Raw genomic sequence first — 27,830 nt, 5'->3', positions numbered from 1 at the left:
CCAAGGTCTGAGATCCTGAAGTGAGCCTTCCCCATCCGCCACAAGAGAAAGTAAAAGTAGAACCTGTTGTAACTATTCTATCTCGGTTTGTTCAACAAACAATTATTGAGCACTTGACAACTGTGTATAAGGTGCAGTGATAATTGAGTGGATGGTCCAGAGGGGGTCAAGATAGAGCAGCTGCCACCTGGAGATGTTCATGATATGGACTTTTCCAAGAGAAAGGGTCCAACTGGAAAGATGTACCTGATTCTTAGGCTTCTGTTTGGATTTTTTTTTTTTTTTTTTTTGCTTTTGAAGGGGTGCAGCATTCCTGGAGGTACTGCAATACCAGGTCGATGCGTGGAGTGAACAGCGCAAGCTCCTATTCCATCTCCCTGCTCCAAAAATCCATTTAATATGCTGTCCTCGGAGAGAGGACGTATCAGATATTAAAATGATAAGAACAGATACCACACTTGATCTTAGCCAAAAGGCTGAGAAGTGATGCTGCCTGTGTCTTGAGTTCATTCGCTCCCTACTGATATTATTTTCTTCCCCCTGGCAGGAAGATGATGCCTGTTAGGAAGCCTCTGAGGTTCCTGTTCCTTTCTGCTGGATTTATGCTGCTGCCAGTATCGGGGCAGTTTCTACCACCCACAAATCTCCTTGTTAAATAACCAGGCCTCTTCCCATGGGGAATGCTTTCATTAAAAGAGGCAGCCACTGCTGCACAGACCTGCAGGCTTCTCAGGGCTAAAGCGGGCGGGGGTGCAGTGGGCAAAGCCAATGGAGGCACAGGCTGGGTTGTGGCGGTCTCCTGGGGGGCCCTCCCTATTAATGAGGGCCCAGGCATGCAGGTGACCCTTTGAAGATGTGTCCTGAAGCTCTCTCATGGTGATCAATGACAGGAACCCAGACTTCTGCGTTAGCCAAATGATAAGTTTGGCCTCTTTTATGAGGAAAGGAACTCCTTATTGGAAACCAAATTACAAATTAATTAGCAGCTTCCTCTTGGGCTGGGTGTAAACATCAACACCACCCAATGATGAATTTCTATCATGAGCCCCCTCACTGCAAGGGCATAAAATGGCCCGGGCGGCATGGGGATCTGTAGACATCCAGGCAGCTGTGGCTGAGGAGAAAGGGCCTCCCCAACATGACATCCGCTTGCTGTGTCACCAACAACTTGCAAGCCTCTCTCAAGAGCTGCCCCCGGCCTGCCTCGATCTGTTCTAGCAGCGTGAACTGCCGGCCTGAGCTGTGCCTGGGCTATGTCTGCCAGCCCACGGCATGCCTGCCTTCTGTCTGCATGCCCACCACCTTCCGGCCAGCCAGCTGCCTCTCCAAAACCTATCTAGCCAGTTCCCGCTGGGCAGCCAGTGGCATCTCCAGCTCCACGGGCCCCGGCAGCTGGTACCGCGAAGGGGCCTTCAATGGCAATGAGAAGGAAACCTTGCAGTTCCTGAACGAGCGCCTGGCCAGCTACCTGACGAGGGTGCGGCAGCTGGAGCAGGAGAATGCGGAGCTGGAGAGCAGGATCCAAGAGGCCTCTCACCCCCAGGTGCTCACCATGACTCCTGACTACCAGTCTCATTTCAGGACCATTGAGGAGCTCCAGCAGAAGGTAAGGGCAGCGGTGAGGTGAACAGGCTCTCTGGGAAGGGATCTGGACTAGTCGGCATTCCAGCTTGGAATCTTGTTAGCTTATTAAGCTATGTTCAAGACAAAGAGACCTCCCTAGGGCATAGGGTTATTTTATAATTTGGGCACTCAGCCAGAGGCTTTCATATGGAGAGATCTGGGATCTAGTCTTGGTTTTACTATTGCCTCATTGCATGACTTTGGGAGGTCCCATCCCTTCCACAGGCCTCAGTTTTCTCATCTGTAAAACAGGGATAATAATGGTCGTTATCTAATGGGGTTGTCAAAAGGATTCGATGAGATGATGCAGGTCAACTGCTTGGAACAGCCCCTGGTCCACGGGGAGTTTTCAGTAAATGTCAAAGACCCTTCGAACTGTCACATGAGTGACTTCAGACATGAGATTCTTTCCTTCCACATTGCTCGGAGCATCCAAAATGGGGAATTTGAATTTATGAAGCTCCAGTTTCTTAAAAAATACATCTCAAGTTCTCCTAGGACTAGCAATTCACTAAATATCTCCCAGAGTTCCAGGGAAGAGGAACTTCTGCAGGGATGGCTGCAGGGCTGCTGGATCCTACCTTTGCTGCTGTCTTCTCTTCATTTGGGTTCTTTTTCCTTCTTCTCATCCTGAACTAACCCTTTCCATGTGCCTTGGCCTACAGATTCTGTGTACCAAGGCAGAGAACGCCAGGATGGTCGTGAACATTGATAATGCCAAACTGGCTGCTGATGACTTCAGGGCAAAGTGAGTTTGGCCAGGGGATTGGAGCGGGGGAGGTACTGTCCTCATAGGCTCTGGGGCAGCTTTCCATTAGTTTCACGGAGGGTTGGAAAGTGCTGGCAGTTTAAGGCCTTCCTGAGTTCTGCATTCAGTTCCACCCTCGGTTGCTGACCCTGTCCTTGTGCAGGTATGAGGCGGAGCTGGCCATGCGGCAGCTAGTAGAGGCTGACATCAATGGCCTGCGCAGGATCCTGGATGATCTCACTCTGTGCAAGGCTGACCTGGAGGCCCAGGTGGAGTCCCTGAAGGAGGAGCTGATGTGCCTCAAAAAGAACCATGAGGAGGTAAGGCTGGAAGTCCCGCTGAAGTGGCCCCAGGAAGCAGAGGGGGAAGAACGTGGGGTATGGGGTTGGATAGGCGTGGGTTGGAATTCCCAAGCCTGCCACATGTTGTTTCAGTGACTTTGCCCAATTTATGGAATCTTCCTGAGCCTCCTCATCTGTGAAACAGGGACAACACTCTCAGGCAGGGTTATTGTGAGGATTTAACAGATAGGATATCCATCATGGAAATCCTCAAGGCATGGGTATGAAACACCTGCCACTTGGTCAATGCTCAGAAAAGTAGCCCCCTTCCCTTCTGCATTTCCTGGGCTAGTGTGACTGCCAAGCACTCACTAGTGGCGACTGAATTTGTTTTCTCTCGAGAGCCACACAGCAGAGGTAGAGTGGTGCAGTGGTGCCAGGGTGAGTTATGTTCCAGATCTCACGTCGAACGGCCTGTCCATCTCTGCCCGGCTAAACTCTCAGAAGCAGTACTACCTTTTCTGAGAGGGAGTAGAGCTGCAGTGGTCTCCTCCTTTTGCCTCCATCCTTATTTTGTCTTCTCTTCTGTTTGTATATAAAATGCTCAAGCTGAAGCCATAGGCAAACCCTTTACTTTCTGATTTTTCCTATCTCCTGAAGTTTCTCAGAGGGGAAGCCCTCTGCTTTGGGCACCTGTGTGCTGCCAAGCCCACCTGAGCCATGGTGTTTTTTTCCCTCCTCCCTGGTTGACTCTCAACCTCTTGACTTGGGATTTGAATGGACAAGTGTTTCTGAATCTTGGCTGGGTTTCCTCAGGCTTAAGTGTAAAGTAACAATCAGTCACCACATACTTACCAAGCACCCTCGGGTGCCTGACTCATCTCGCTCAAATCAGAGAACTGGGAATGGCACCAAGAAGCCACTAATGAGAAGTTATCACACACCCTGGCAGCCTCAGTGACAACTTTCCCTCTTTGGCAGCCAAGCCTGGGAGACAGCTGCCCTAACTCGGGCCTTTAACTAGTCAAGCCAGGCTCCTGCTACCCTCCTCCCAGGATGAACACAGGCGCGGAGGGTGACTGGGAATACTAGGGGGACTGGTTTCCCATTTTAGCCCAAATGCATCAAACAAACCCGGGTGCTGCTCTTGGATTCTGCCAAAGTGGTAGGAAGTGTTGTGTTGCAGTAAGGTTTCCATCACAGGGGTATTCAGCTGGAGTTTGAAGAGCACTGGGATGCTGCTGAGTGGACGGCAGTCCTTGGGGGCCATCTAATGTTTCAATCTTTAGCAACTTTTGTTGCATCTTTTCATGTCTCCCTGGGGAGGTAAGCTGGGCTCATAGGATTGTCGCACTTGCCTGGAGCTCTTGTGCCTTTTCAGGAAGTCGGGTCCCTTCGATGCCAGCTTGGGGACCGTCTTAACATCGAGGTGGATGCCGCACCCCCGGTGGACCTGACTAGGGTGCTGGAGGAGATGCGGTGTCAGTACGAGACCATGGTGGAGGCCAACCGCAGGGATGTCGAGGAATGGTTCAATATGCAGGTGAGCCTCTCACAGTGGGGGTGGCCTCCTCCATGTCCCCAGGAAGGGACTCCAGCCTTCTCCTTCCCCCCACTGCAGATGGAGGAGCTTAACCAGCAGGTGGCTACAAGCTCTGAGCAGCTTCAGAACTACCAGTCAGACATCATTGACCTGAGACGCACGGTCAACACGCTGGAGATTGAGCTGCAGGCCCAGCACAGCCTGGTGAGAGCTGCTGGGTGGGCACCCTCCCTCTGGATCCCAGGCAGCACTGAGCATAGATGCAGGTCCCCAGGAAAGAGGAAGAGGAGGCCCAGATTTTGGCCACCGTGGATGCTCATCCTGTTGACTTTTCCTGGAGGGAGGTTTCTCCCGAGATCCAGCTCAGAGATCAAAGAGGGATGTTTCAAATCAGACATGGGTTAGGTGGACACTGTCAAACTCAACTTCACAAGAAGGCTTATTCTGTGCTTAGCCTGCCCTTCCAAACCTATGGATCTCAATATCACCCATCCTGATGCTCAGGTTCTTCTCTGGACCAACTGAACCAGAGTCTCTGGAGGTGGGGCCTGATCATGGTTTTTTTTTTTTTTTTTTGAGATGGAGTTCCACTCTGTTACCCAGGCTGGAGTGCAGTGGCATGATCTAAGCTCACTGCAACCTCTGCCCCAGCTGGGTTCAAGTGATTCTCCTGCCTCAGCCTCCCAAGTAGCTGGGATTACAGGCATGCACCACCATGCCCTGCTAATGTTTGTATTTTTAGTAGAGATGGGGTTTCACCATGTTGGCCAGGCTGGTCTCGAACTCCTGACCTCAGGTGATCCACCCACTCTGGCATCCCAAAGTGCTGGGATTACAGGCGTGAGCCACCGCACCTGGCCGGTCATGGGTATTTTTTTGAGGGCTTCCATGTGGCGCTAATGTGCAGCCAGGTTTGAAAACACTGTTTTAAATGATGCCAGCAGGGAGGTACTTGGGAAATCTCAGATCTAAAGCCTGAAGCCAGACAAAGGTTGCAGAAGGAAGGAGGGATTTAGAATTAGATTTACGAGTAGAAACTATGGTTCCATCATGTACCAGCTGTTTACCCTTGAACAAGTTATTTGACCTTTCTGGGCTTCCGTTTCCAAAGTGACTGATGTAGGGAGGGCTCATTCCCAGTATCATGGGAGATTTGGCTCTTCTTGGTTCTTTCTGAAGCAGGCCATGGTAAACAGCTCCCTTCCTCATAGTTATGTCTTCCGTTGCCTTAGAGGGACTCGCTGGAAAACACACTGACAGAGAGCGAGGCCCGCTACAGCTCCCAGCTAGCTCAGATGCAGTACATGATCACCAACGTGGAGGCCCAGCTGGCTGAGATCCGGGCTGACCTGGAGCGGCAGAACCAGGAGTACCAGGTGCTGCTGGACGTTCGGGCCCGGCTGGAGAGTGAGATCAACACATACCGGAGCCTGCTGGAGAGCGAGGACAGCAAGTATGCAGGCCCAGCTGAGGCTCACAGATATGTGGGCAGGGATTCTGGGAGGTTATAGGAAGCAACTGGATCTACCCTTGAGGGACCATCAGCTTCGAACCCTGTCCTGACTATGGAGCCATTAAGAAGCTGGTATGCTCTGAAGGAAGTCAGGCAGTTGTGTTCATGCTGCCATCCTGAACCAGACCCCTCGGAGACTACTCTGTCTCATTAAGTACCCACTATGGGGCAGGTGCTATGGAGGGCACCAAGACAGAGGAAGACAGGGCATCTGCCCTCCCATTATTTCCATATGTTTAGGGAGATAGGGAGACAGGTGGCTGGAGGTCATGGCATGTCGGGAGCTTAGGATGAAAAGCAGCTTTGTTAATAGGACCTGCATGATCCTGCTCCTGCCTCTTACCCTAGCCTCACCTGATAGCTCCATTGCTCTCCGAAGGGAGATTTTGGCATGTCGGGAGGACAATAGGAAGCCTTGTGTAATTGAGCCCTGCTGGGGAGCAGGACAGGCAAGATCAGCCGGTGCCCACTTATGGAGAACGACATGGGTCATGCTGGGAAGGGAGGGTTTTATTTTATAGGCGAGTGGAAGGCCTTACTATTGTTTTGAGGAGGAAATGAGAGAATTTACTGCATGTCTTCTCCACTAGATGGTAGACATCTAGAACGCAGAGACATTATAATACATTTTTATTCCTTGTACGTGGCACATAGTAGATGCTCAGTAAATGTCTCTCAAGCTCAAAGCTGTTCTTCAGAAAGATGGCCCTGATAGCAGCAGGAAGAACTGAGTAGAGGGAGGGGAACCAGGCAGGGAAGCTGTCCAGGAGGCCCTGGCCACAGCCTAGGTAAGCAATGGGGAGGGCCTGAGTTAGGGCAGCAGAGGCATCAGCTGTAGACACTGTGCAGGTAGAATCAGCAGGACTTGCTGGCTGTCTGAATGCAGGGTACCTCTGGGCCGTGGACACCCAGTGGGCTGACGACTGTTGTAGCTATTTCTTATTCCGCATTTGGCTTTGCTTCTCTGTTATTCAGAATCTATAACTTCAGGGCAAGTGTTGTGTCAAACATTTGCAAGGACCAGGCCATTACCATGCATGAATGACATGGGTCATATGGAGATGGTGGAAAGGCAGAAAGCTCTTGCCTTGTCCAATCCAGGCAGTGGCATGCCCTCAGGGCCACTTCTACTGTGTGAGAAGCAGGTCCAGTATTGCTGATCTTCTGATAGTTCCAGGGAAACTGAGAATCTGGATTTTTAAAAATGTCAAATTCTCCTGATTCTTAAGTATTTTCAACAAATTAAAGAAAATATATACTGCCAGGCAAATGGAACACATTTCAGGTTGCACGTGATCCTCAGGCCTCCCGTTGGTTCTGTGAGCTACTGGGTTTCCATCCAGCATCCAGTGTGTTGGTCCTGGTTTTGAGCGCATGCCTGTCAGTCTCTGAGATCATCCTTTTTCCTTTCACCATATATTCATTCTTCATTCATTTATTATTTTGTCTGATCCAAATATTCTTATTAGGTGCCTGTTCTATGCCAGGCATGCAGGGTGGGCATGTGTCTCTGGCTGCTGGCCTCACTGCTTGGCAGGGGAGACAGACCATAATAGAATGATTACTAATCACGATGAAAGGAGTTACATGTACCATGGGGGCTTGTCTCAGAGAGGCAGGGGAGGCTTCAAGGAGGACGTGACAGTTGAGTTGAGCTCTTAAACAAGAGAAGAAATGTAGGTGAGTGGAGAGGGAAGAGGGTTCCAGAGATGTATGGCACAGGACATAAGGCCTGTGGCCTTAGCAGCACAGTCCCTGCAAGGAGCTGGAAGAAGGTCAGAGTACCTGCAGCTCCGAGAGCAACGGAGCTATGAGGTGAGGCTGGGGCAAGAGGTGGGAGCAAGATCATGCAGGTCCTATTAAGGAAGTTGCTTTTCTTTATTTTATTTTATTTTACTTTAAGTTCTGGGATACATGTGCAGAACTTGCAGGTTTGTTACACAGGTATACATGTGCCATGGTGGTTTGTTGTAACTATCAACCAGTCATCTAGGTTTTAAGCCCTGCGTGCATTAGATACTTGATTTAATGTTCTCCCTCCCTACTCCCGTCACTCCTCGACAGGCCCCAATGTGTGATGTTCCCCTCCCTGTGTCCATGTGTTCTCCTTGTTCAACTCCCACTTATGAGTGGGAACATGCAGTGTTTGGTTTTCTGTTCCTGTGTTAGTTTGCTGAGAATGATGGCTTCCAGAGGAAGCTGCTTTTCATCCTGAGCTTAAATGGAAGCCACTGAAGGTTTTAGGCAGGGGAGGGACATAACTGGATTTGTGACTATAGAAGATTGCTGTGGCTACTAAGTGGACAGTGGTTAGGCAGGGCCCAAGCTGGCTTGGGGAGATCAGTTAGGAGGCCATGAGGTGACTCAGGCAAAGATGGCGGAGGTTGGGACCAGGGAGGCTGAGCAGAGGAAGCATGGTAGATGGGGTTGAGAGGCATCCGAGGGGAGACTTGGCAGGACCTGTGGCCGAGTGGGCCTTCTCTACTAATCCTGTCCCTCTGTGACTTTCTCCTGCAGGCTGCCCTGTAACCCGTGCTCCACTCCTTCCTGCACCCCGTGTGCGCCCTCCCCATGTGTGCCCCACACCGTCTGTGTGCCACGCATCGTCGGCGTGCCTTGCTCACCCTGCCCCCAGGGCCGCTACTGAAGCCCCTTTGTGCTGGTGGATCCTGGAGGGCCTGGGGCTGGGCAGCCTGGTATTCAGTGGCCACCAAAAGAGCTGGGCCAGCCCCGGCCAGCAAGGAAGACCCTGAGCAGGACCGTGGATCACCTGCAACAAGCTCTGATACTCCAGCGGGTGCTCAAGCCCTCATCACTTCAAAACTGCCTCTTTTTTCAATGGGTGAACTGTCCTCTTTGGTGATGTTTCTGGTTGTCTGTGCTGCCTCAAAGAGCATGTGTTGTTAGTTAACTGGCAAATAGAGCTGCACTCAATGGCCTTGCAAACATGTCTGTCTCTCTTTGTCACTTACGTTGCTGCATCCACAGGCCAATCCTACTCAATTGGGCTCAAGAGGAAGGGGCAAATTCTATATTTATTTTTATGCTCCTTCTGCTTCCATAGAGGCTTGAGAAGTGTACACTAAAAAGGCCTCATGCCATAAACCAGTTAAAACTAATCAATTACTCTAGAGCCAAGTAATAAAAGAACAAAGAGAGGAGGGAGATAATCATGCCAGAAACCTAGGCCAAATTACTGTAATTGAGAATCATACCGTAATTAAACCCACCCCTAAATCTCATTACAGCTGGTACAATGGGATCATTCATTCTTTCAAAATATCTTCAATAAGCAGCTACTGGGTGCAGGTTCTGCATTAGGGGCTGGCTAGTCCAGGGGAGAGCTCCCAGACACAATGTCAGTAATGCCTCATTTAATCCTTGCAACAATCCATGAGAAAGAGACCATTATTTCATGCACTTTGTAAATGAGGAAACCGAGGCCCAGAGAAGTTAAGAAAATCGCCCAAAGTCACACAGCTTGTAAGTGGCGGACCCAGGACTGAAATCGAGGCCTTTGGGCTCTAGAGATTCATATTCACAGTCCTCACTATTTGCAAACTACAGCTGAGTGCAGGGGGTATAAAAAATGCACGTGATGACCACCATTCAAACACTTGGAATTACAGGAGGAGCTAAGACCCGTGTGCATAAGACCCCACTGCTTTCTTCATAAGAGCCATATAATAGTAACAGTAATAATAATAATAATGGCAATGGTTACTACTTCTTGAGCACTTATAATGCACCAAGTACTGTGTGGAGCATATTACATAAATTAACTTATGCGGTTTTCATGACCATCTTGTAAGGTACGCATAGTATCCATTTTAGACATGGAAGTGGAGGCATAGAGTGGTCACGACAGTTGTTGAAGGTTACATGCAAGAACAAAGACTTAAACCCAAGTCTAGCTGCACAGCAGTGTTATTTTGACCATTCTAACTGCCAGATTCCTACCTAGAAAGAGTAAACACTAGTCAAGATTGGGAGAGAGTCTTAGGCTGAGAGGATCTGAAAGGCTTCTTGTAGCTGGTGGCATTTGAAATGGGTCTTAGAGGTTGAATAGAAGGTCTACAGGGCACCAGATAGGCAAGTAAGTGCGTGGGGATCTTCAAGAGAGCAGGGGTCACTCTTGGAAGGCCTTGAGGGGTCTTGCTGGCTGGAGCAGTGGGTTCCTGTGAGAGGCTGATGGGGATGAAGCTGAAATGGTAGAAAGACATCAGATGGTAGGGGGGCCTTGGGTACCCCACAAACAGCCTGGACTCTGGACTCTCTCCTGAAGGCAGTGGGAGGGCTGCTGCAGGATTTGAGCCCAAAGAGACTGGAGTGGCATCTTAGAAAGTTTCACCAAGTAACACAGACAGGATGGCTGAGAGGAGGGGATAGGCTGTGGAAGAAGCTAACGGGGTCTCAGGTAAGACAATGTCAGGGATCATGGAAAAATAAGGAATCAATCTAAGAGACACTGTGATGGACCTGACTTGGCAATGGATTGGCCATGGCAGGTAAAGAGGAGAGAACTGGGGACAGGAATCTTGAACACCTTTCTGAACCTCACCCTCCAAACACACAGTTCTTCCTTAATGAGCTGAGATAATGTTTCTATTAAGTATCCTCCCTCTGGCCTTGCCAAGAAATGATGAAAAATGGATTGGATCCCGAAGCTGCCTGCAGGCTCTCCAGACATGATCCTGCAGGCATCCCTGGCAGACAAGGTCATTAGCTTGACAGCAGGGACACGAACATACTGCTCAGCAAGCTGTGGTTCCTGGTTGAAGGGTGGGTCAAATTTCAAGAAGCTGAAATATCAAGAAAGAGGGGCTAATTGGATTTTCTGACTGATTGGATTTTCTCATAACTGCGTGCAAACCAACAATCTTTAATTTCAACCCCGGTGCAAAACTTTTCTGGAAAGTGCTCAGCTTGATAAACAACACACTGAACAGATCAAATCTTTGGTTCTATAATCCTAGACTTGTTCTGTCCAGTATGGTAGCTCCTAACGACATATGGCTGCATACACTGAAATGTTCACCTGAGTTGCACTCGTCACACGTGGCTAAGTGGTAGTAAATAGGACAACACAGTCATGAACTACAGAAAGTTCTACTGGACAGAGTTATCTTAGACTGTCAGAACTAGAAGGAGCCTTCCAGATGATCTGACCCTGCTTTCCCAGTTTTACAGAAGAGTCATATCAGACCCAGAGAGGTGGAAAGATGTGCTCACAGATGCAACCAACAGGTGGGAATTGAAGTCAAGGGTTTTGACGCCAAGCCTCATAGGTCTCTCCAAGCTCTTTATGCTTTCTCCAAGCACCCTAGGTTTATTATTATTTCAGGCTAATACGCATTTCCCCTTTCCCTTTCTTCCATTTCCCAAAGAAGGGAGACATTTTCTCTGAGAAGCTGAAACTTCTTCCTGGGAATACAGTTCTCTTAAAAAGCATCACTAGCAACTGCCAAACTCAGAATCTCCTTCTCTGAGCACCGGGCTCAGTAAGATCAAAGACCTTGAGCTGTGGCCCAGAGCCTCAGCAGCAGTGATTGCACAGGAGTTGTGGGCCTGAAGTCCTGGACCCTGGAGCCCCTGGGGACTTCCAGAGTCTCCGTTTCCCCAGTGCATATTGTTCCAGTCCACCTGGGTCCCCATTCCCACACCTGTGTGTCCCTCCCACTTGCCAAGACCTGTCTGACTCCCCAGATGCCTGTTAAAGCTTTTTATATGAAACCAAGCCCCACAGTCCAGGGCCAGGAGTACCCCCTCTGCTGGAAGTGATGTCCATCATCTTCTATCTCTGGATGGTACTTCAAGCCAGATGTGTCACGAGCTACCCTCCTGCCTAGCCTGTATCTTATTTGATGGATGAAGCTGTGGGCATAGACTTTGGGAGATATTTATCCCCCACCAGCACCAGGATCTCCTGGGAACTGGACTCAGTGTACCACGCATGGAGATTCTCAGAGGAACTTTCTCCTCATATCAAAGCGTTTGCATCTAATTAACTCTTTATAGGGGAAGAGTTTATAGGGAAATGTAGGCAGGACCCTGGTCAAGTCATAAAACCTCTGTCATGTTTGATGTTTTGGAGAAACCCTCACAGATATCAGGGATCCTCTCTGAGTGGGACTGGAAAAAATAGGTGAGCTTTTCAAAGACACCACTTTCCCCGAGGCTATTCAAGAGTCTGGGCCTCACCCCTGCTGCTCACTGCCCTAGTGGAAAGCACCCTCTTCTGGGGGTGGGAGTGAGGGCCCATGGGCAGAACTGCCATTCAGGGAAGACTGGCCAGAGGGCGACAGCTTCCTGAAAGATCTAGGAGTCAGGTTTGGCATCTGGGAGATGGTGCCGTGTGTGGACTCTGAGTTGCACTGAATGAACCTTTCCTCACCACTATATTAGGTAACCTTTTAGAGTGTGATCAAAAAAAGAATATGCCTCTTCCAGGCTATAACCAGGAAAATCATTAATCATAAAATAATATTCTTTTTGTATTTCATATATTTTTTTTTGGAGAGAGAGTTTTGTCCTGTAGCCCAGGCTGGAGTGCAGTGGCGTGATCTTTGCTCATTGCAACCTCTGCCTCCCGGGTTCATGTGATTTTCGTGCCTCAGCCTCCTGAGTAGCTAGGACCACAGGCACATGCCACCATGCCTGGCTAATTTTCGTATTTTTAGTAGAAATGGGGTTTCACCATGTTGGCCAGGCTGATCTCGAACCCCTGACCTCAGGTGATCCACCCGCCTTGGCCTTCCAAACTGCTGGGATTACAGGAGTGAGCCACTGAACCTGGCGTTTTTGGGTATTGAAGGTCAGTGGAGAGGACGATTCATCTTAGAGCCAATGCCACTCCTAGAGAGATGCCAGATAGTCACTCAGGGAACAAAGCCTAACTTTTCAATGGGGCATCTCTAAAGAGAAAACATTTAACATTTCTTTTCACAACAGAAGGCAGTAAACAAGAAGTCCAAAGTCAGCCCTTTCTTTCATAAAGTGGGGAGCTACTTCTGAGGACTGAATAAATGCTGATGGGTTGTTCTGATGGCAGAAAAAATGAGGATTCACTGGGGGAAAGCTCCTATGACAGGTGAATAAAAGCTCTGGGCAAGGAAACACTCGCACCTGAGCACTTGGCCCTTGTCACAAATCTGCAACTCAACTTTCTAGGACCATGGCTTCTAGTTAAAGCAGAAATCCCTGCTCTCCAAGCTTTGGCAAGAACTCTTTGAAGGCTCCTTGCTCTAGGCAGACTGTGGCCAGCAGCCACTCTGGAAACTCTGTACCCAATGTCTGTAGATCCCAGCACTAAGACTGGGGCCCACCTGTAAGAGAGTCACCAACTTAGTAGCCATCTCCTTAGAACCTGTGGCTCACGGTCAGTCCAGCCTGGCCCTGCCAGCAGTCGCTCTGCCTGTCCTCTGCCAGGGACCAGGAACATCCCTGCTAGCATGGGCACCTGTGGCTGGTTCAGTGAAGACATCCTCAGCAGCAGTGGGAAGGGGATCATGCAGTTTCTAAGTGAGTGCCTGGCCAACTGCTTGCAGAAGGTGCAGCAGCTGGAGCAGGAGAATGAGAACTGGAGGGGGAGGGGCGGTGCTGAGAGCCAGCAGTGGAGCAAACGGCAGTGCCCTGACATATGCTCCAATTACTGCTCACACTTTGAGACCATTAAGGAGCTTCAACAAAAAGTAAGATGAGACCTTGAGCTCTGGCATCAGTGGCATGGAAAGAGAGGGCTGAGGACCGGTGATGGGAGAATTGGAGGGGTTGCCTGGGGAGATGGCATTCCATGAATATTCATGAAGATGGATTGAAGGTGCCAGAAATCAACTGTGATGTCAAGGGCCCAAGCACTTCGTTCTACAACCAGCTCCATTCAACAAGCATCACTGCTGATGACTGTGACGAGAGGACTGCGAGTGGGATATGGATTTATTTCTTCACAAACCAGATCCTGCCTTATTTAAGGACATGCCACCATTCACTCACTAGTTATTGAGCACTAGCAATGAGTGATCGCTGTGCTGGGTGCTGGGGAGCAGACACTACCTATAGGATGAAGCCTAAGCTCTTTGTCCTGGCATTCAAGTCTGCTATGTTCCCAGCCTCACTTTTTTTTTGTAGCTTACCTCCCTCTAATCTTCTGCAAACATCCTGTGCTTCTGTCAAACTGTGTTGTCACTCACAAAATGTTTGTTCACATGTGTAATGCTCTCCTTCGCATCTTTGCATGGCCAAATTCTAGCTGAGCTTCAAAAGCCAGGTGATATTCCCCACCTCCTGGAATCCTTCCTAGAGGTTAATCTTCCTGGGATGGGTTTTGGCTTCCACAGAATAACCTACAGCCCCATATTTGAACATCTCTTATGGCATTCTCACCTTTCTATTTGTTTTGGAGTTCCTGTGCTGTACAAGGTGGTGGAAAGGATGAACAACCTAACTTCATTTAAAAAATTAATCACATTTATTTAGTATTTTCCACTAAGTGCTGATATTCAGCTGGGATGTAGCAGTCTGTCTCTGTGGCTGTTTCCTTGTCTCCTTTTTGATTGCTGCCAACAGTGGTTATAATATTTCCAAAATCACCCTTGATTCTACTAGATGTCAAACCTGAACAAATTAACATATTCATCATCTCACATAGTTACCCATTTCCTGCCCCCCCACCCCTATGGCAAGAGCAGCTATAATGTACAAATTTAGCAAAAATCCTGAATATAATACTCTATTATTAACAAGAGTCCTCTTATGCATTAGATCTTTAAACGTGTTCAGCCTACATATCTGCTATTTTGTATCTTTTGACTTGTGCAGTGTATTTAAAACTATGGCTATGACTTATGAATGGTCTCTGAAGTCATTTTAGTGGATTTTGATGAGCATAAGACAGATAAACACGTCTGGGCGCGGTGGCTCATGCCTGTAATCCCAGCACTTCGGGAGGCCGAGACGGGCGGATCATGAGGTCAGGAGATCGAGACCATCCTGGCTAACACAGTGAAACCTCATCTCTACTAAAAACACAAAAAAATTAGCTGGGTGTAGTGGCGGGCACTTGTAGTCCCAGCTCCTTGGGAGGCTGAGGCAGGAGAATGGTGTGACCTCGGGAAGCAGAGCTTGCAGTGAGCCGAGATTGCACCACTGCACAGCAGCCTGGGCGACAGAGTGAGACTCTGTCTCGAGAGAGAGAGAGAGAGAAAGAGAGAGAGAGAGAGAGAGAGAGAGAGAGATAAACACTATACAAAGACCAATGAGTCATGAGAAAACTTGGTATTCAGAATTTTTTGGATTTCAAAATTGCAGATAAGGTCTTGCAACCCTGTACTGCTTTATTAAAAGTAGTTTTATTAGCAACTGATGACTGCTTTCTGGAGCGTAAATTCTCCCAAATAATTGCCAGGGTGGGTTTTATAATCCTTATTTCCAATAAAGGAAAATAAAAGCTCCATGGCTTAAAAGAAAATAGTAAAGCCAGAATCTGCACTCTGACCCCAAAGTGCTGCTTTTGAGTGTATCACCTTTCCTATCCTTTCTTTTCTTGTTCGTCTAAGTCATTGCTTCTCAACCATGGCTGCTCTTTGGAACCGTCTGGAGAGCTTTACAAAACAGTGATGTTGGGCTCCACCTCCAGGGATTCTGGGGCCATCGGTCTGGGTGTGGCTTGGGCATCAGAAGTTCTAAAAACTCCCCAGGGGATTTTTTTTTTTTTTTGAGATGGAGTCTGGCTCTGTCGCCCAGGCTGGAGTGCAGTGGCGCTATCTCGGGTCAATGCAACCTCCGCCTCCTCAGTTTAAGTTATTCTTCTGTCTCAGCCTCCCAAGTAACTGGGATTACAGGCATGCACCACCATGCTCGGCTAATTTTTTTTGTATTTTTAGTGGAGATGGGGCTTTCCCATGTTGGCCAGGCTGGTCTCGCACTCCCGACCTCAGGTGATCCACCCGCCTCAGCCTCTCAAAATGCTGGGATTATGGGCATGAGCCACCATGCCTAGCCTTTTTATTTTTTAAATAACAGAATAGACAGTGCACCCTGAGAGAGGATTCAGGGTGGGCTCCTTGTAAGGATGAGACAGCCCCCTGGGGGATTCTGATGTGCTGTCAAAGGTAGAAGCCGTTCTCAACTGGTTTCCAAGGGGGTGTGAGGGGAGGGGAAGCCTGTTTGTCCCAGACGTTTCTAATCACTGTGTCTGGGACTATTCCCTTTTCTTAGAGCAATGGTTATCACGTTTGAGCATTCTTTAAAATCACCTGGCTTGTTAAAACAGATTGTGGCCGGGCATGGTGGTTCACACCTGTAATCCCAGCAGTTTGGGAAGTTGAAGCGAGCAGATCACTTAAGCCTAGGCATTCATGACCAGCCTGGGCAACATGGCAAAACCCTGTCTTGACAAAAAATACAAAAATTAGCTGGGCGTGGTGGCATGTGCATGTAGTCCCCTCTACTGGGGAGGCTGAGGTGGGAGGATTGCTTAAGCCTGGGAGGTTGAGGCTATAGTGAGCTGAGATTGTGTCATTGCACTTCAGCCTGGGTGACAGAGTGAGACCCTGTTTCAAAAAAACAAAAACAAAACACACACACACACAAACAAGGGAAAACACAGATTGCTGCCCCCTCCCTTGTACCCAGAGTTCCTGCATTCAGTAGGTTTGGAGTGGGCATCTGAGAATGTGGATTTCTAACAAGTTCCTGGGAGATACTGATGCTACTGGCTAAGAAACCAGACTCTGAGAACACTGCCCTACAGGCTGACATGACCAGCTTAAGAAAATGTCCAGAGAGTAATTTTTCTCAACACAACATAAAAACCAACATAAATCTATACAGTTTTCTTTATCAAACGTCGTCTCCTCTGTGCTGGCTTATCCCTGCCTAATGCTTGCTAAGTGCCTCACTTGGGCTTGTACCTGTCCTCGGTCAGCGTCACTATCTGAAAAAGGGTTGAGGGTGACTTGAGAGAAGCATCCTGCATGAGCAGAGAAGGGTTGTTCCCAGTGATGTGCAATTAAACTAGCTGGTTCTGCCCTTTCCAGAGGCTGCCTGAGTTTGCAGCTGGGACTGTGGGTCTCTGAGGGGAACCAGAGCGTCTCAGTGACTGGTGAGATGATGAAGCAGTTGTGGGTGGCACCATGACCATACTGCCTTCCTCTCTTGCCTGTGTCATCAAATGCGATCTACCTTTGGTTTCTCTGTAGGATTGATCAAAAAAATTACTATGTAAGAAATGTATTGTCATGATTTTGGCTTTAGAAAGTGGGATCAAGTGGTATGCTGGAGCTAACTCTTACTAACTTACGAGAGCTGATTTTTCACATCTCTTTCCAACTCCACATTCAGTGACGTCGTATTGTTTGCTTGAAGTTGGCTATCGTGGGAGTATTTACACCACAGAAATTGGCCTACACTACAAACTGGAGGGGTTTCCCCCCAGAAAGCTAAGTTGCTGGCATATCTCTGGTTGTGTATTTATCCACACTGCTTAAGAATCTATAATTTCACTTCATTGGTTCAGCATACAAATGTCTTTGCTTGGTCCTACTATGTTTCTTATTACCTGCTTACATAATTAAACACACATGGATTCAGAACCCTACTCTGCAGCCAGGCTCTGTGCCAGGGTCTGGGGATATGGAGATGAAAGAGGAAAAAGCAATGAGACAAACTCCCTGATGTCTAGGAGATCCCAAGTCCATGGTGGGAGGCTACCACCTCTGATACAGCTACAGTTTCCCAGGGTGGGAGGAGTGTGTCAGCAGAGGGAGAGCTGCCTACCTGGGAAGCCAGAGAAGGCTTTGCAGAGAGCATGACTGAGCCCACACAGCTCAATCTATCTGTGTCAGAGAACGGTCACTGAGCTGTTTCAGACTCAGGATATTTCATAATCATGGGTTTGTAATGAGCAACAGAAAGCAGTGTTTTCAATATTTTCCACCATGAGGATCTTTGACCTGTGCCAAAGAACTGTTTTCACTCTGGCCAAAACAGAATCCTATATTTTCTTCCCTTCTTACAGTCTTGCTTCTCAAAGATTTTCCAACTCTTTCCAATTCATCTTCTGGAATCTCTTCCCTCACCATTGCTTGCCAGGGCAGTGTGAGCCTCCTGAGCTACTCTCCAAGTGCGTCGATTGCAGTGAAGCCTGGAGCAGCAAACGATGCCATCAGAGGCAAGTGTGAGGCTCACAGGTCCCAATGCATGGGCCCCAGTTTCTGTGCCTATGTGCAGAGGTGGAAGCTCGTGATTGTCATTCACAGGAAAGGATAGGACTTGTTTCCCACACTCTTGCCAACACTATGTGCTATTATCCAACTTATCAAAACCTGATAAGAAAACAATATCTCTTTAGTTTGTATTTCTTAATCACAAATGAGCATACATTCATATATAGATAAAATCATATTTAATTTGAACAGAAGGGTGCCTTTTCCATTCATCAAAGCCTCAGGAGTTGGATACCTAGAATAATAAATTTATATGCTCAGCCTCTTCTCTCAAGAGTCTTCATGGTTTCCTGATCTAGGATTGTTTGGGACACCATTTTCTAACACCCTGGAGATGTGGCAGCACTAGCTCTACATATAGTACTTGTCATAAATCTTTACATTCACTGCAATGTGTGATGGGTGATGTTCCCACACAGGACACAATTCCCTAGATGCTTCCCTGCATGTTCCAGCAGTAGAAGCCATGACACAGAAAAGATAAGCTGTGAGTTAAGCACAATCTCCAGGTGCTAGCCTACAGCTCCGCACCTTTCTCTCCCACTGGTTCAGATACGCCCCTATGTATCCAAATTAGTGAAAACGGCATTCCAAGACCACAGCTCCTCACCTCCATTTGCAGTAGACTTCATGCCTCTAGAGACTGGCATGTGTAAAGTCAGAATCCACGCAGAGAATGTTGTGCACACAGGTGAATGAAGGAGGGCGGCAGGCTCCCATCTCTCACACTCTGTGTTCATCACTTCTTGTTACTGAACCTGGCCTCGTATTTGGTCACCAGGGGCACAGGGACTCTTTTTAAAGAGTTGGGAAGAAACAGAGTCTTAGGATCCCCACCCGCTCCTTCACCTCCTTTGAGAAAATACAAGTCAGTGGAACCAAGCAACTTTACAAAGGGCCACGCCACATCAGTGTCATTATGCAAAACAGTACATGGTAGAAGCCCAAGCCAGGACCCAAGCCAGTGAGCAGAGTGGGGTGTCATCTGGACACACAAGTCTTCAGCAGTGATGTTATAAAGTAACTAACAAGCGTCATGTATTGTGAATGGACAAAATCATGGCTTTTAGCCCATGGAATGAATCTGGACAGAGGATAAAGCCAAAAGATGGGCGCTACTTAGCAAATCAAAGGAAATGACTTTAAAAGTCTGGCTCTCTGATTTATAGAGATGCTTGTTGCTATGTGATGAGGCAGAGGAGAGTAACAAAAGGGTGTTTGAAGATGTAACATATGCAGATTGCACCCAGTGGCCTCTGGAGGATGGGACAGCCTGCCCTGGTGATGTCTCCCAATGATGCTGTCTGTAAAGGGTTATTGATTGGTGAGCTCTGACTAGAAACCCAATCTGGACTGAATGCTCAAATTCTGTTTTTCTTCTTGATAGAACTCCAATAGCCTGTGTTTCACGTATGCACATCTGATCCCTATAGAGATGTATGTTCAGCTTTTGTTCAATGCTCAGGGGACTTGGCAAAAACTCATTTTCCGTAACTTCTAGTTATAATCACTTTGGATTGTTCCACATTAGGTTTTTCTCAGTCTCAGGGGTCTATGTATCTACTGTCACAAATTTTGGAAGAAAACTTTTGGGATCTCAGCAGTCATGTGTCTTGGATCCCTAGTACCAAGAACTATCTAAATGTGGAATGTGTAATATAACCATTTTAGAGACAGGGTTTTCCCCTGGCATATTCTGATTTAGCCCTTGGAGAAACTCTGTTTTATTGTATCAATACTTCCACATCTGAGGTATTTTCTGAGATACAAAGGGAAAAATACACAACGTCAGATTTTTGTTTTACATCTTCACTTCAACTTCTTGCCCGGTTTCTAGGCCTTTGAATCCTTCTTAGTTCTAGCAATGACACAGTAGTTATCCTTGGGGGTGGGAGATTTGGTGGTAGTCAAGGTGAAGAAATAGCTTCTGCAGTTGAAAGAAGCTGATGTTGAGAATAGGCTTTATACTTTATAGTGAGGTTGATCTTAGAAAAATGACTTCACATCTCTTGTCCTCAATGGCTTATTTATTTATTTTGTAAAATTAAGAGTACCCACCTCCCAGGTTGGAAGTAAAGATTAAAAGGTATCACTGCTCAATCCCCTACCTCATAGGGTGAAGGCTCATGACGGATTTTAGAATCAAGGAAGCAAGGTATGAAGAGAGCCCACAGAGGCTCTGATCACTCAATGTTCTTTGGCTTTCATGAGTTCTTTTCTCAAAGTTCTTATTTGAGGTTCAGTAAGATTATTGCTCATTTCTTTTTGTTTTTTTCTGGCTTCTTGAGCTTGCCTTCTTGGTCGAGATAAACCATGGTTTTCGGAGTCATCCTCATTTTCATGAGCTTCTCAGATACCTTGTTTGAAACATCACATCTATCCAAGTTACAGTTGTTCCCCAATGACAGGAACTGTTCTGTGCTTAACCAACTATATGTCAAGTGTCAGCAAGGTGCCTGACAAATGGGACATAGCCAGGGGATGTGTGTTGAGTGAATGGATTCATCTAAGTCTTGTTGCTCCTCAAAGTGAGTCTGAAAGGCAACCAATTAAAGAAAGAAGACATGTAGGACTTCTTGATAACCCAAGGCCATAACATCCACCAATACCAAGACTCAGTTTCTTCCCTGGATAGGGAAGGCTGGTTGAGTCTTAACCCAAGTGAGAACCATTGCCATTACAAGGGTTAGTCCTCCTGCTACACCACTGACCAACAGGAAAGTTTGTGTCTCCAGAGTGGACACATCCATAAAGAGGCCAAACCCAGTCAAGGTCTAAGCATCTGATGGCTAAAATAACTTTGCTTCTTTGAAAAATAATAAAAACCTTCTGACCTCCCATCAGCAGTCAACCTGATTTCAAAGAGTCAAGAGGCATCTCAGATTTGTCAACGTTCCTTTAATGAGCTGAGAAACTTTTCATGGTAAACTCAGCAGCTGAGTAACAGGATGATGGCACCACAACAGGTAGATAATCAAGGCAGGAGGTCAAAGCATTGGAGCCAACACCCACCCAGGATCGGGGTATAAAAGGGCTGGGAGGAGAGGAGGCCTCAGTCTCAGTGGCTCGGCCTTCCCAGCTGATCTGAAGCTCCTGTGCAGTCTCAGCCCTACACCATGACCTCCTCCTACAGCAGCTCCTCATGCCCTCTGGTTTGCACCATGGCTCCTGGAGCAAGAAATGTCTCTGTCTCTCAAGCATCGACGCTGGGTGCTGCCCCGCAGAGGGCTAACGCTGCCCCCATGTGCCTTTTGGCCAACGTGGCACATGCCAACCGAGACCGCGTGGGGTCGACTCCCCTGGGCCGCCCCAGCCTCTGTCTGCCCCCAACCTGCCACAATGCTTGTCCCTTGCCAGGGACCTGTCACATTCCAGGCAACATTGGAATCTGTGGTGCCTAAGGGTGGCACCACCCTGAATGGCTACAGAAGAGACCGCGCAGTTCTGAACCATCACTTCACCAACTACCTGAGAAGGTGCTACCAGCTGGAGCGGAGAACGCTGAGCTGGAGGCCACACTGAGAGGACAGCGCCACGAAGTCCACTGTGTGCCCTCGGACTATTAGTCCTACTCCGGGCACTCATCGCAGGAGCCCAGCAGAAGGTGTGAGGTGTGGATCGCTTTGGGTGTGCTGGGTCTGAGGATGGTGAAGCCTTCTGCGAGGAGGAATCCACATAAGGTCCAGAGAGCTTTGGGTTCTTGGTTTCTCTTGGACATGAGGGTAGACACCACACATGGAGTGGGAGCTTAGAGTATGATGCTTTGTGTGTGAACCGTCTTTCTGTTTTCCTCAGATCCTGTGCAGCAAGGCCGAGAATGCCAGGCTGATTGTACAAATTGACAATGCTAAGCTGGCTGCCGATGACTTTAGGATCAAGTAAGTCAGGTGGAGGAGGTCCAGGGTGACTCCCTCCCCACCCTCCATCCCAGTGCCCAAATACTTGTTGAGTGAGTGAATGTTTGTCCTGTCTTCCTTGCTAGATTCTCCACAGTAAAATTTTCATTACAATCAAAGCTGATGAAAGATGGAAGGGAAAACTCCTCATTAATCCAAGCATATATGTTTGTCCTTCTTCATTTATTTCCCTAAAATGGAGGATAAGGGAGCCTGAGTTCATTCACCAGGAGCAAAATGAGGGGATTTCAAGGATGAACTGAGCAAGACAGCCATTGGGTTTCATATATAAGTCAGAGAAGTCGTTTACAGATGAGTCTTCGTTCAGATTTAATTATGGAGCCCTAGGGTACCAGGCATAAGGTACCTAGGCAAAAATGAGAGAGGGGAAGACAGCTGAAAAGTAAGGCATAAGGAGCCGCAGATCACGATCAGGCACCTGGCTATTGCTTATCTTCGGTAACTGACAGTCCCCGCAATGGCACGAGTGTTGGTCCCAAGATGCATGATCTTAGGCAAGTCAGTTCATCTTCCTGAACTGCAGTTGCCACAGAATACAATGGCAAAAATGTATATTGTGCAATGTAGTGTTGTGATTGCTTCATTAGACCATGAGCTCTTTGAGAAGGGGGGCTGTGTCTAATTCACCTTCGAGGCCAGAGGGCTAAACAGTGAACAAATGAGGATCCAAGGTGGTGTGGGAGGTAGGAAGGCAGGGCAGCCGAGAGGGGCTCTGGGGCATTCTTGTTGACCCTGTACCTCCCGTGACGGAAGGCTGGAGAGTGAGCTCCCCACCATCTGGTAGAGGGCGTGACCAGTGTGGACGAGAAGCTCCTGGATGACGCTGACCCCTGGCCAAGGCTTCACCTGGGAGGCCCAGCAGGAGTCCCTGAAGGAGGAGCAGCTGTCCCTCAAGAAAGCAAATCCATGAAAGTAGGCAGGTGGCCCCTCTGGCTGCTCAGACTGGGAGGGTGCTGGGCAGTGACAGGGGAGCTCCCTGGCCCCGGGCTCTGTGAGCATTGTCTGGGCCTGCCATCAGGATGCAGGACTGAGGTGAGTCTGAGGGTGCAGTGGTCCTCTGTGCAGACTTGCCTTGGGCACGAGGGAGGTGTCCAGGGTGGCCTCCCACTGCACTCCCTCAGCAAGACTTCTCCCATTTGCTGTGTGTGGGACTCCCTCTCCTACTGCTTGCAGGGTCAGGGTCCTGGTGCTGTCTGCCCATCAAAGGCCCCTCTCACACAGGCTGTCTGTCCCTTCCTCCTTCTGCAAGGAAGCAAGATTCTGAGAGTCAACTGGGGAGAAGCTCCGGATCGAGCTGGACATTGAGCCCACCATTGACCTGAACAGGGTGCTGGGGAGATGCGGGTCTGGGGCACGAGGCCATGGTGGAGACCAACCCAGGATGTGGAACAGTGGTTCCAAGCCCAGGAACGGAGGAGGTACAGAAGCAGGGGGTACCGGCCTCCCATCTGGGCAGGGAGGACTATGTCTCTGAGGCTCTAGTCTGAAGGCATCAGCCTGCAGGCCATGTCCTGCCCGGAGGAGCTGCAGTGCCAGTCGGAGATCCTGGAGCTGGGAGATGCACGGGTGAATGCCCTGGAGGTGAGCTGGGCCCAGCACACCTTGGTATGTGTCCTCACCCTCACTGCAATTGCAAATGCCTCATGTAAGCAGCGCCCAGTAGCCTTTATTTTGGGAGGTCTCACCCCAGGTTTCTCCCACCTGTTATCACCGCCATCAAATTGGGCATGTAGTGGCTCTGGGCCCTTTGTACATTTTATCCCCTTTTATTTCCCACTACAGAAGGGACTGTCTGCAGAACTCCCTGTGAAGCTGAGGACCGCACAGAGCTGGCCTGATGCACTCACCAGCAAACGCGGGAGGAGGAGCCGTCCGAGATCCTGGCTGACCTGGAGCGCAGAACCAGGAGTACCAGGTGCTGCTGGACGGAAGCCCTCGCCAGAGAACAGGACTGCCACGATCGGAACCTCTGGAGAGCCAGGGACTGCAAGTACGCAGGGATCTGGGCAATCTCGGCCAAATCTATTACCCACCTCAAGGAGGTCCTCAGGGCAGCAGAAGGGCTGTCTCTACATAGAATGACCATCCACTGTTATTTTGCAGTAGGGACCCCTTCCTTATGCCCCCACATGGCACTGAGACCCCATTCCTTCCTTGCCTCTCACTTCCCTCACCTTGTTCTCTCTGCAGACTCCCCTGCAATCCATGCTCCACGCCTCCCTCCTGTGTGACCGCCCCCTGTGCTCCTCGCTCAAGCTGTGGCCCCTGCACCACCTGTGGAGCCAGCACCACTGGAAGCCGATTCTGAATTCCTGTGGACCCGCAGGGGCTGGCTAAGGCGAGGGATACCCAAAGAGAGATGCTTGTTATACCTTTAGAAAATTTGGCTTCTAACTTTCTGTATGTATAGGCCTGTCCAAAGGCTATGAGATACCAGGGATGGTGGAATCTTGATGAAAATCCTTCCTTTCCCGCTCTTGGTTTTCCCAGGTGAGCTCTATGCCCTCAGTGGCTGGATTGCAGCCACTCATGGTGGCTCAGAATATCTGGATTGGAGAGGCATAAGGTTGAAAAGCAATTTGAAGTAGGAATACGGCATGATTTAAAATTGCACTTGCACTTCAAGAACACCAACTTTAACTTGAATTTTTTTATAGTTTATGACAAAGGAAGTGAAGAACAGACTTTACTGTCTGAGATTCCCACATTTCTTGGGTTGTTTCTAACGTTGCCAGCCTGGATTATGGCCCCAGGGAGAGGGAAATAGAACCAGATTTGTACCTGACCCTGTCTTTTCTAATTCCCTTCTTCTATCGTCCTGCCTCCCTACCTTGGAAGCTGATTAAGTGGAAACTTTCCTTGTATCAAATTCTGAGTCTTTCTACTTCAGGGGTTCTAGCTTTGACAAAGGACCAGGCTTGCCCCTTCTGTGGCAACACAGCCTCTTACATATGGCTTCCATAGCTTCTTTCTATGTGAAAGGAACGTTCAGATTAAGAAATTTTTCTTTTTTTGTCTCTATAAATTCTGATTCTCAAGACTTGTCTGGCTATAACCCCTGTCCCTGTCTAATTCTTCCAGTCTAAAATCTGAACAATGACTTCATTTTTTTCTAGTATTTTCTCCTGAAGTATTGAAACCTATTGATTTATGGGTAGAGATTTGCTAAGTATGATGTGCTTCCACCTCTTGTCTTCATGCTCTCTACCTTCCTTACCACGATTCAACCACACTGGCCTTTCTGTTCCTTGGACATGCCTGGAGACCTGTCCCTGCTCTTCGTTCCCTCTGGGGTGCTCTTCCCCCTCCTTATAAATGTTCAGGTCAGCTGAAAGTTTCTTTCCTCTGAGAACTCCTGTTTGGTTACCAGCCTAAAGGACTCACAGCCCTGGCACTCTGTCCTGCTCATTAGCAACGCCAACAGCTGAACTTGCCTCTGTATCTATTGTTTTCCCAATCAAAATGCTTACCCAAGATTAGCAATTGTTCATTTCTGCATCCCCAGAGCCTAGCCCACTGCTTGGTACACAATAGATGCTTAATAAATATCTGTTGAAAGAACGAACACGTCTAGTCCTGACTTTATCTCTGACTTGTTGTGGGATTTTCGAATCATCACTTCACACACCTAAGCCTCAGCATTTTTTTTCTCCTGCGGTAAAACAGGGATAATGTTATTGTTCATACTTATATCTCAGATCTGTCATGGATTCTAAGATAACAGAAATAAAAATACCTTGAAAAGGAGAAAGCACACAAAGAAACCTCACCTGGAGCCAGTATTGATTGTATAATGTTTAAGGAGTGCAGAGGCTGACCCACATGGCCAGGTTTAAGGGCCACCCGTAACCTCAGGCTTCTTCGTACAGGCAGGTAAATGAATTTCCTCTAGCATCTAAATTTAATCAGAAACAAAATGGTGCACATAATAACTTGCTTCCCAGAGCAGACTGTATTTGAGTATTTGCATTAGGCCAAAGAATGAGAAAACTTTGCTTTGAGGGGCAGAACCTTCTTAGCAACTCCTTTCTATTGAGACCATCCAAGGGGAGAGGATCCACTTTCATGGGTGATGTTGTTTCCATTTTTCCCCTTTGGGTTCACCAGGGTTAAAGTGATGGGAGAACACACCTGAGTCTTGTGAGGCACTCAGTAATTCCAAGGGCCATTATGATCCCTGCAGAACTTCAATTTGGAGACTCCGGGGGAATGCAGATGAAGCCCATTTGTGGTCCTGATTTCTGAATGCAATTACCAGCTAGTTTTCATTGGAAAAATAGCTCTGAGTTTAGTCTCACTCCTCATCACGTCTTGTAGCTTCATCGGAGAAAAAGCAACCAGGGGAAATGGAGAAGTGACATGGACCGCTGATGTCAGAGTAAAGGCATGGTTCAAGCCAGCCTCCTTTTCCTAGGGAAGGAACTGTCTAGTTGCATTGGGGGGCTTCAGCTTGAAGTGCTAAACGTGGGCCTGGTGGCAAGGCGTGTCCTTCTGGAAGACCCTCTCATGCTACCAAGTCATTTTGTCTGAACCTGACTGACTAGGCTATGTTATGAAGCAAGAACAAGAATCTTTCAGGAAACTGGCTTTTTTGTTTCTTTTTTCTCCTTCATGATCTGAGTTAGAAAGCTTCCTCTACAGGGGCGACTTTTTCTGAGAAGAGAAGCAAATGAACACGGGACCTGTGGTGTTGATGTGTCTCTTGGAGATGCTGCTTTTTAGAAAAGCATCTCCTGCTTCAGGCCAGCCTCTGTCTCCTGACTGTACCTGGTAGATTTCCTGCCTTACTACCAACAGCAGCATCTACATCCCTTGAGGCCTGCTTTTGCTTTCTTTCTCTTCGATTGTTAAAATAAACATTTGAAAGTAACTGCACAGTTTTCAAGTGGAGTTTTATGCAGCAGTGGTTTCCTCCTGCCTGGCGTTAAAGGCCGTCTCTTCCCTCTGAGAACGGAGTGCCGCACTACAGCACTCTCGGAGGGCAGACATCAGAACTGCTTCTGAAAGATGAAGCTCACAAAGGTTAAATAACTTGACTGAAGGTACGCATTTAGCAAGCGTTTGAGCCAGGACTTGGACCTAGATTGCTCTGGCTGCAAATCAACTCTTACTGTATGACATCACCTGAGTATCTCATCCGGGTTCCTTCAAGTGGCTCTAAGCTGCCTTTTAAAGGGAGATCCTGCAATGTGAGCCTTGGATGCCCCTGTTTCTCAGGGTCACCGACACAGTGTGATTTGGAAAGGAGACAGACGTGGGTTTGTTTAGAGCAAGATTTATAGAAGGACAGTTATAAAAGTCAGTTTCCTAAACCAGCGACCCTGCCCTGAGTTCATTGCTACCCAACTGTTGCTAAGTCTGTGTTGAACATTTTAAGGGTCAGTATCAGTGTCTGAGAAGCGTTAAACACTGACTCTTGAAGGCAGAGTATGTCATTAGCAGAGAAGAGCCCTTCCCAGTGATGTAAAACCAAATGAACTGGCTCTTCTCTTTCCAGAGATTGCCTGCACGAGTGGTGGGATGAAGCAGTTGTGGGCTTTAAGGTGGCCAGACAGCCAATTTATATAATTCTCTTCTTTTCATAAAAGGACATGGGATAAATGCAAAGTTAAATGTGATCTACCTTTGAATGTTCTGTAGGACTTTTCATATAAATATATTTTTAAATGAAAACAAGTCTTGCCTTAATTCTGACTTGATTTAGCACCACAGAGTTTAGAAGTCGAGGATTTTGTATCATTGGTGCAACATGCTACGGTTCGGCTTTATGCTATGTCTATTCATGCACGCATGCAGGCGTTCCCTCAGCACACAGTTACTGAGTATCACCATGCACCGGATGCGGCGAAGGATAAAACTGAGTATGATTTGCTCCAGAGCTGAGCTCCTTTAGTCACTTCTGTTTTTATTGATTGAGTGCTTTGTTACATCAGATGATATACTGGGAATTACAGAGACGAACAAGACAAAAGCAGTAAGTA

At 48.1% G+C, this 27,830-nt stretch overlaps 2 protein-coding genes and 1 non-coding gene across 3 annotated transcripts; 2 read left to right on the top strand and 1 right to left on the bottom strand.

The window, feature by feature from the left end:
- Positions 1-297: 297 nt before the first annotated feature.
- On the bottom strand, positions 298-488 carry LOC116271169. The gene has a single exon (XR_004179604.1). It is a non-coding gene; the product is annotated as a U2 spliceosomal RNA (small nuclear RNA).
- Positions 319-11,266, top strand: KRT32 (keratin 32). Its single transcript, XM_003912997.3, has 7 exons — positions 319-1,606; positions 2,289-2,371; positions 2,535-2,691; positions 4,034-4,195; positions 4,274-4,399; positions 5,428-5,648; positions 8,226-11,266. The coding sequence occupies exons 1-7, from the start codon at positions 1,139-1,141 to the stop codon at positions 8,353-8,355; spliced, it is 1,347 nt and encodes a 448-aa protein (XP_003913046.2). The 5' UTR covers positions 319-1,138; the 3' UTR covers positions 8,356-11,266.
- Positions 11,267-20,576: 9,310 nt separating this feature from the next.
- On the top strand, positions 20,577-24,231 carry LOC101021109 (keratin, type I cuticular Ha8). Its single transcript, XM_031656965.1, is given in 14 exon segments — positions 20,577-21,330; positions 21,332-21,422; positions 21,425-21,543; positions 21,728-21,814; positions 22,603-22,674; positions 22,676-22,731; positions 23,071-23,182; positions 23,184-23,224; positions 23,226-23,267; positions 23,325-23,430; positions 23,700-23,742; positions 23,745-23,808; positions 23,810-23,839; positions 24,040-24,231. Coding segments are annotated over 14 exon segments (1,263 nt in total). The 5' UTR covers positions 20,577-21,048; the 3' UTR covers positions 24,158-24,231.
- Positions 24,232-27,830: the final 3,599 nt, after the last annotated feature.

Source organism: Papio anubis, chromosome 17 (assembly GCF_008728515.1).
Source record: "Papio anubis isolate 15944 chromosome 17, Panubis1.0, whole genome shotgun sequence".
Lineage (NCBI taxonomy): Eukaryota > Metazoa > Chordata > Mammalia > Primates > Cercopithecidae > Papio > Papio anubis.
The sequence above is the reverse complement of the archived record's forward strand: the minus strand, read 5'-3'. Positions and strand labels throughout refer to the sequence as shown.

Coding starts and splice junctions, on each gene's coding strand:
- KRT32 (XM_003912997.3), top strand. CDS start 1,139: ATGACATCCGCTTGCTGTGTCACCAACAACTTGCAAGCCTCTCTCAAG. Junction 1,607..2,288: donor TTGAGGAGCTCCAGCAGAAG/GTAAGGGCAGCG, acceptor CTTGGCCTACAG/ATTCTGTGTACCAAGGCAGA. Junction 2,692..4,033: donor TCAAAAAGAACCATGAGGAG/GTAAGGCTGGAA, acceptor GTGCCTTTTCAG/GAAGTCGGGTCCCTTCGATG.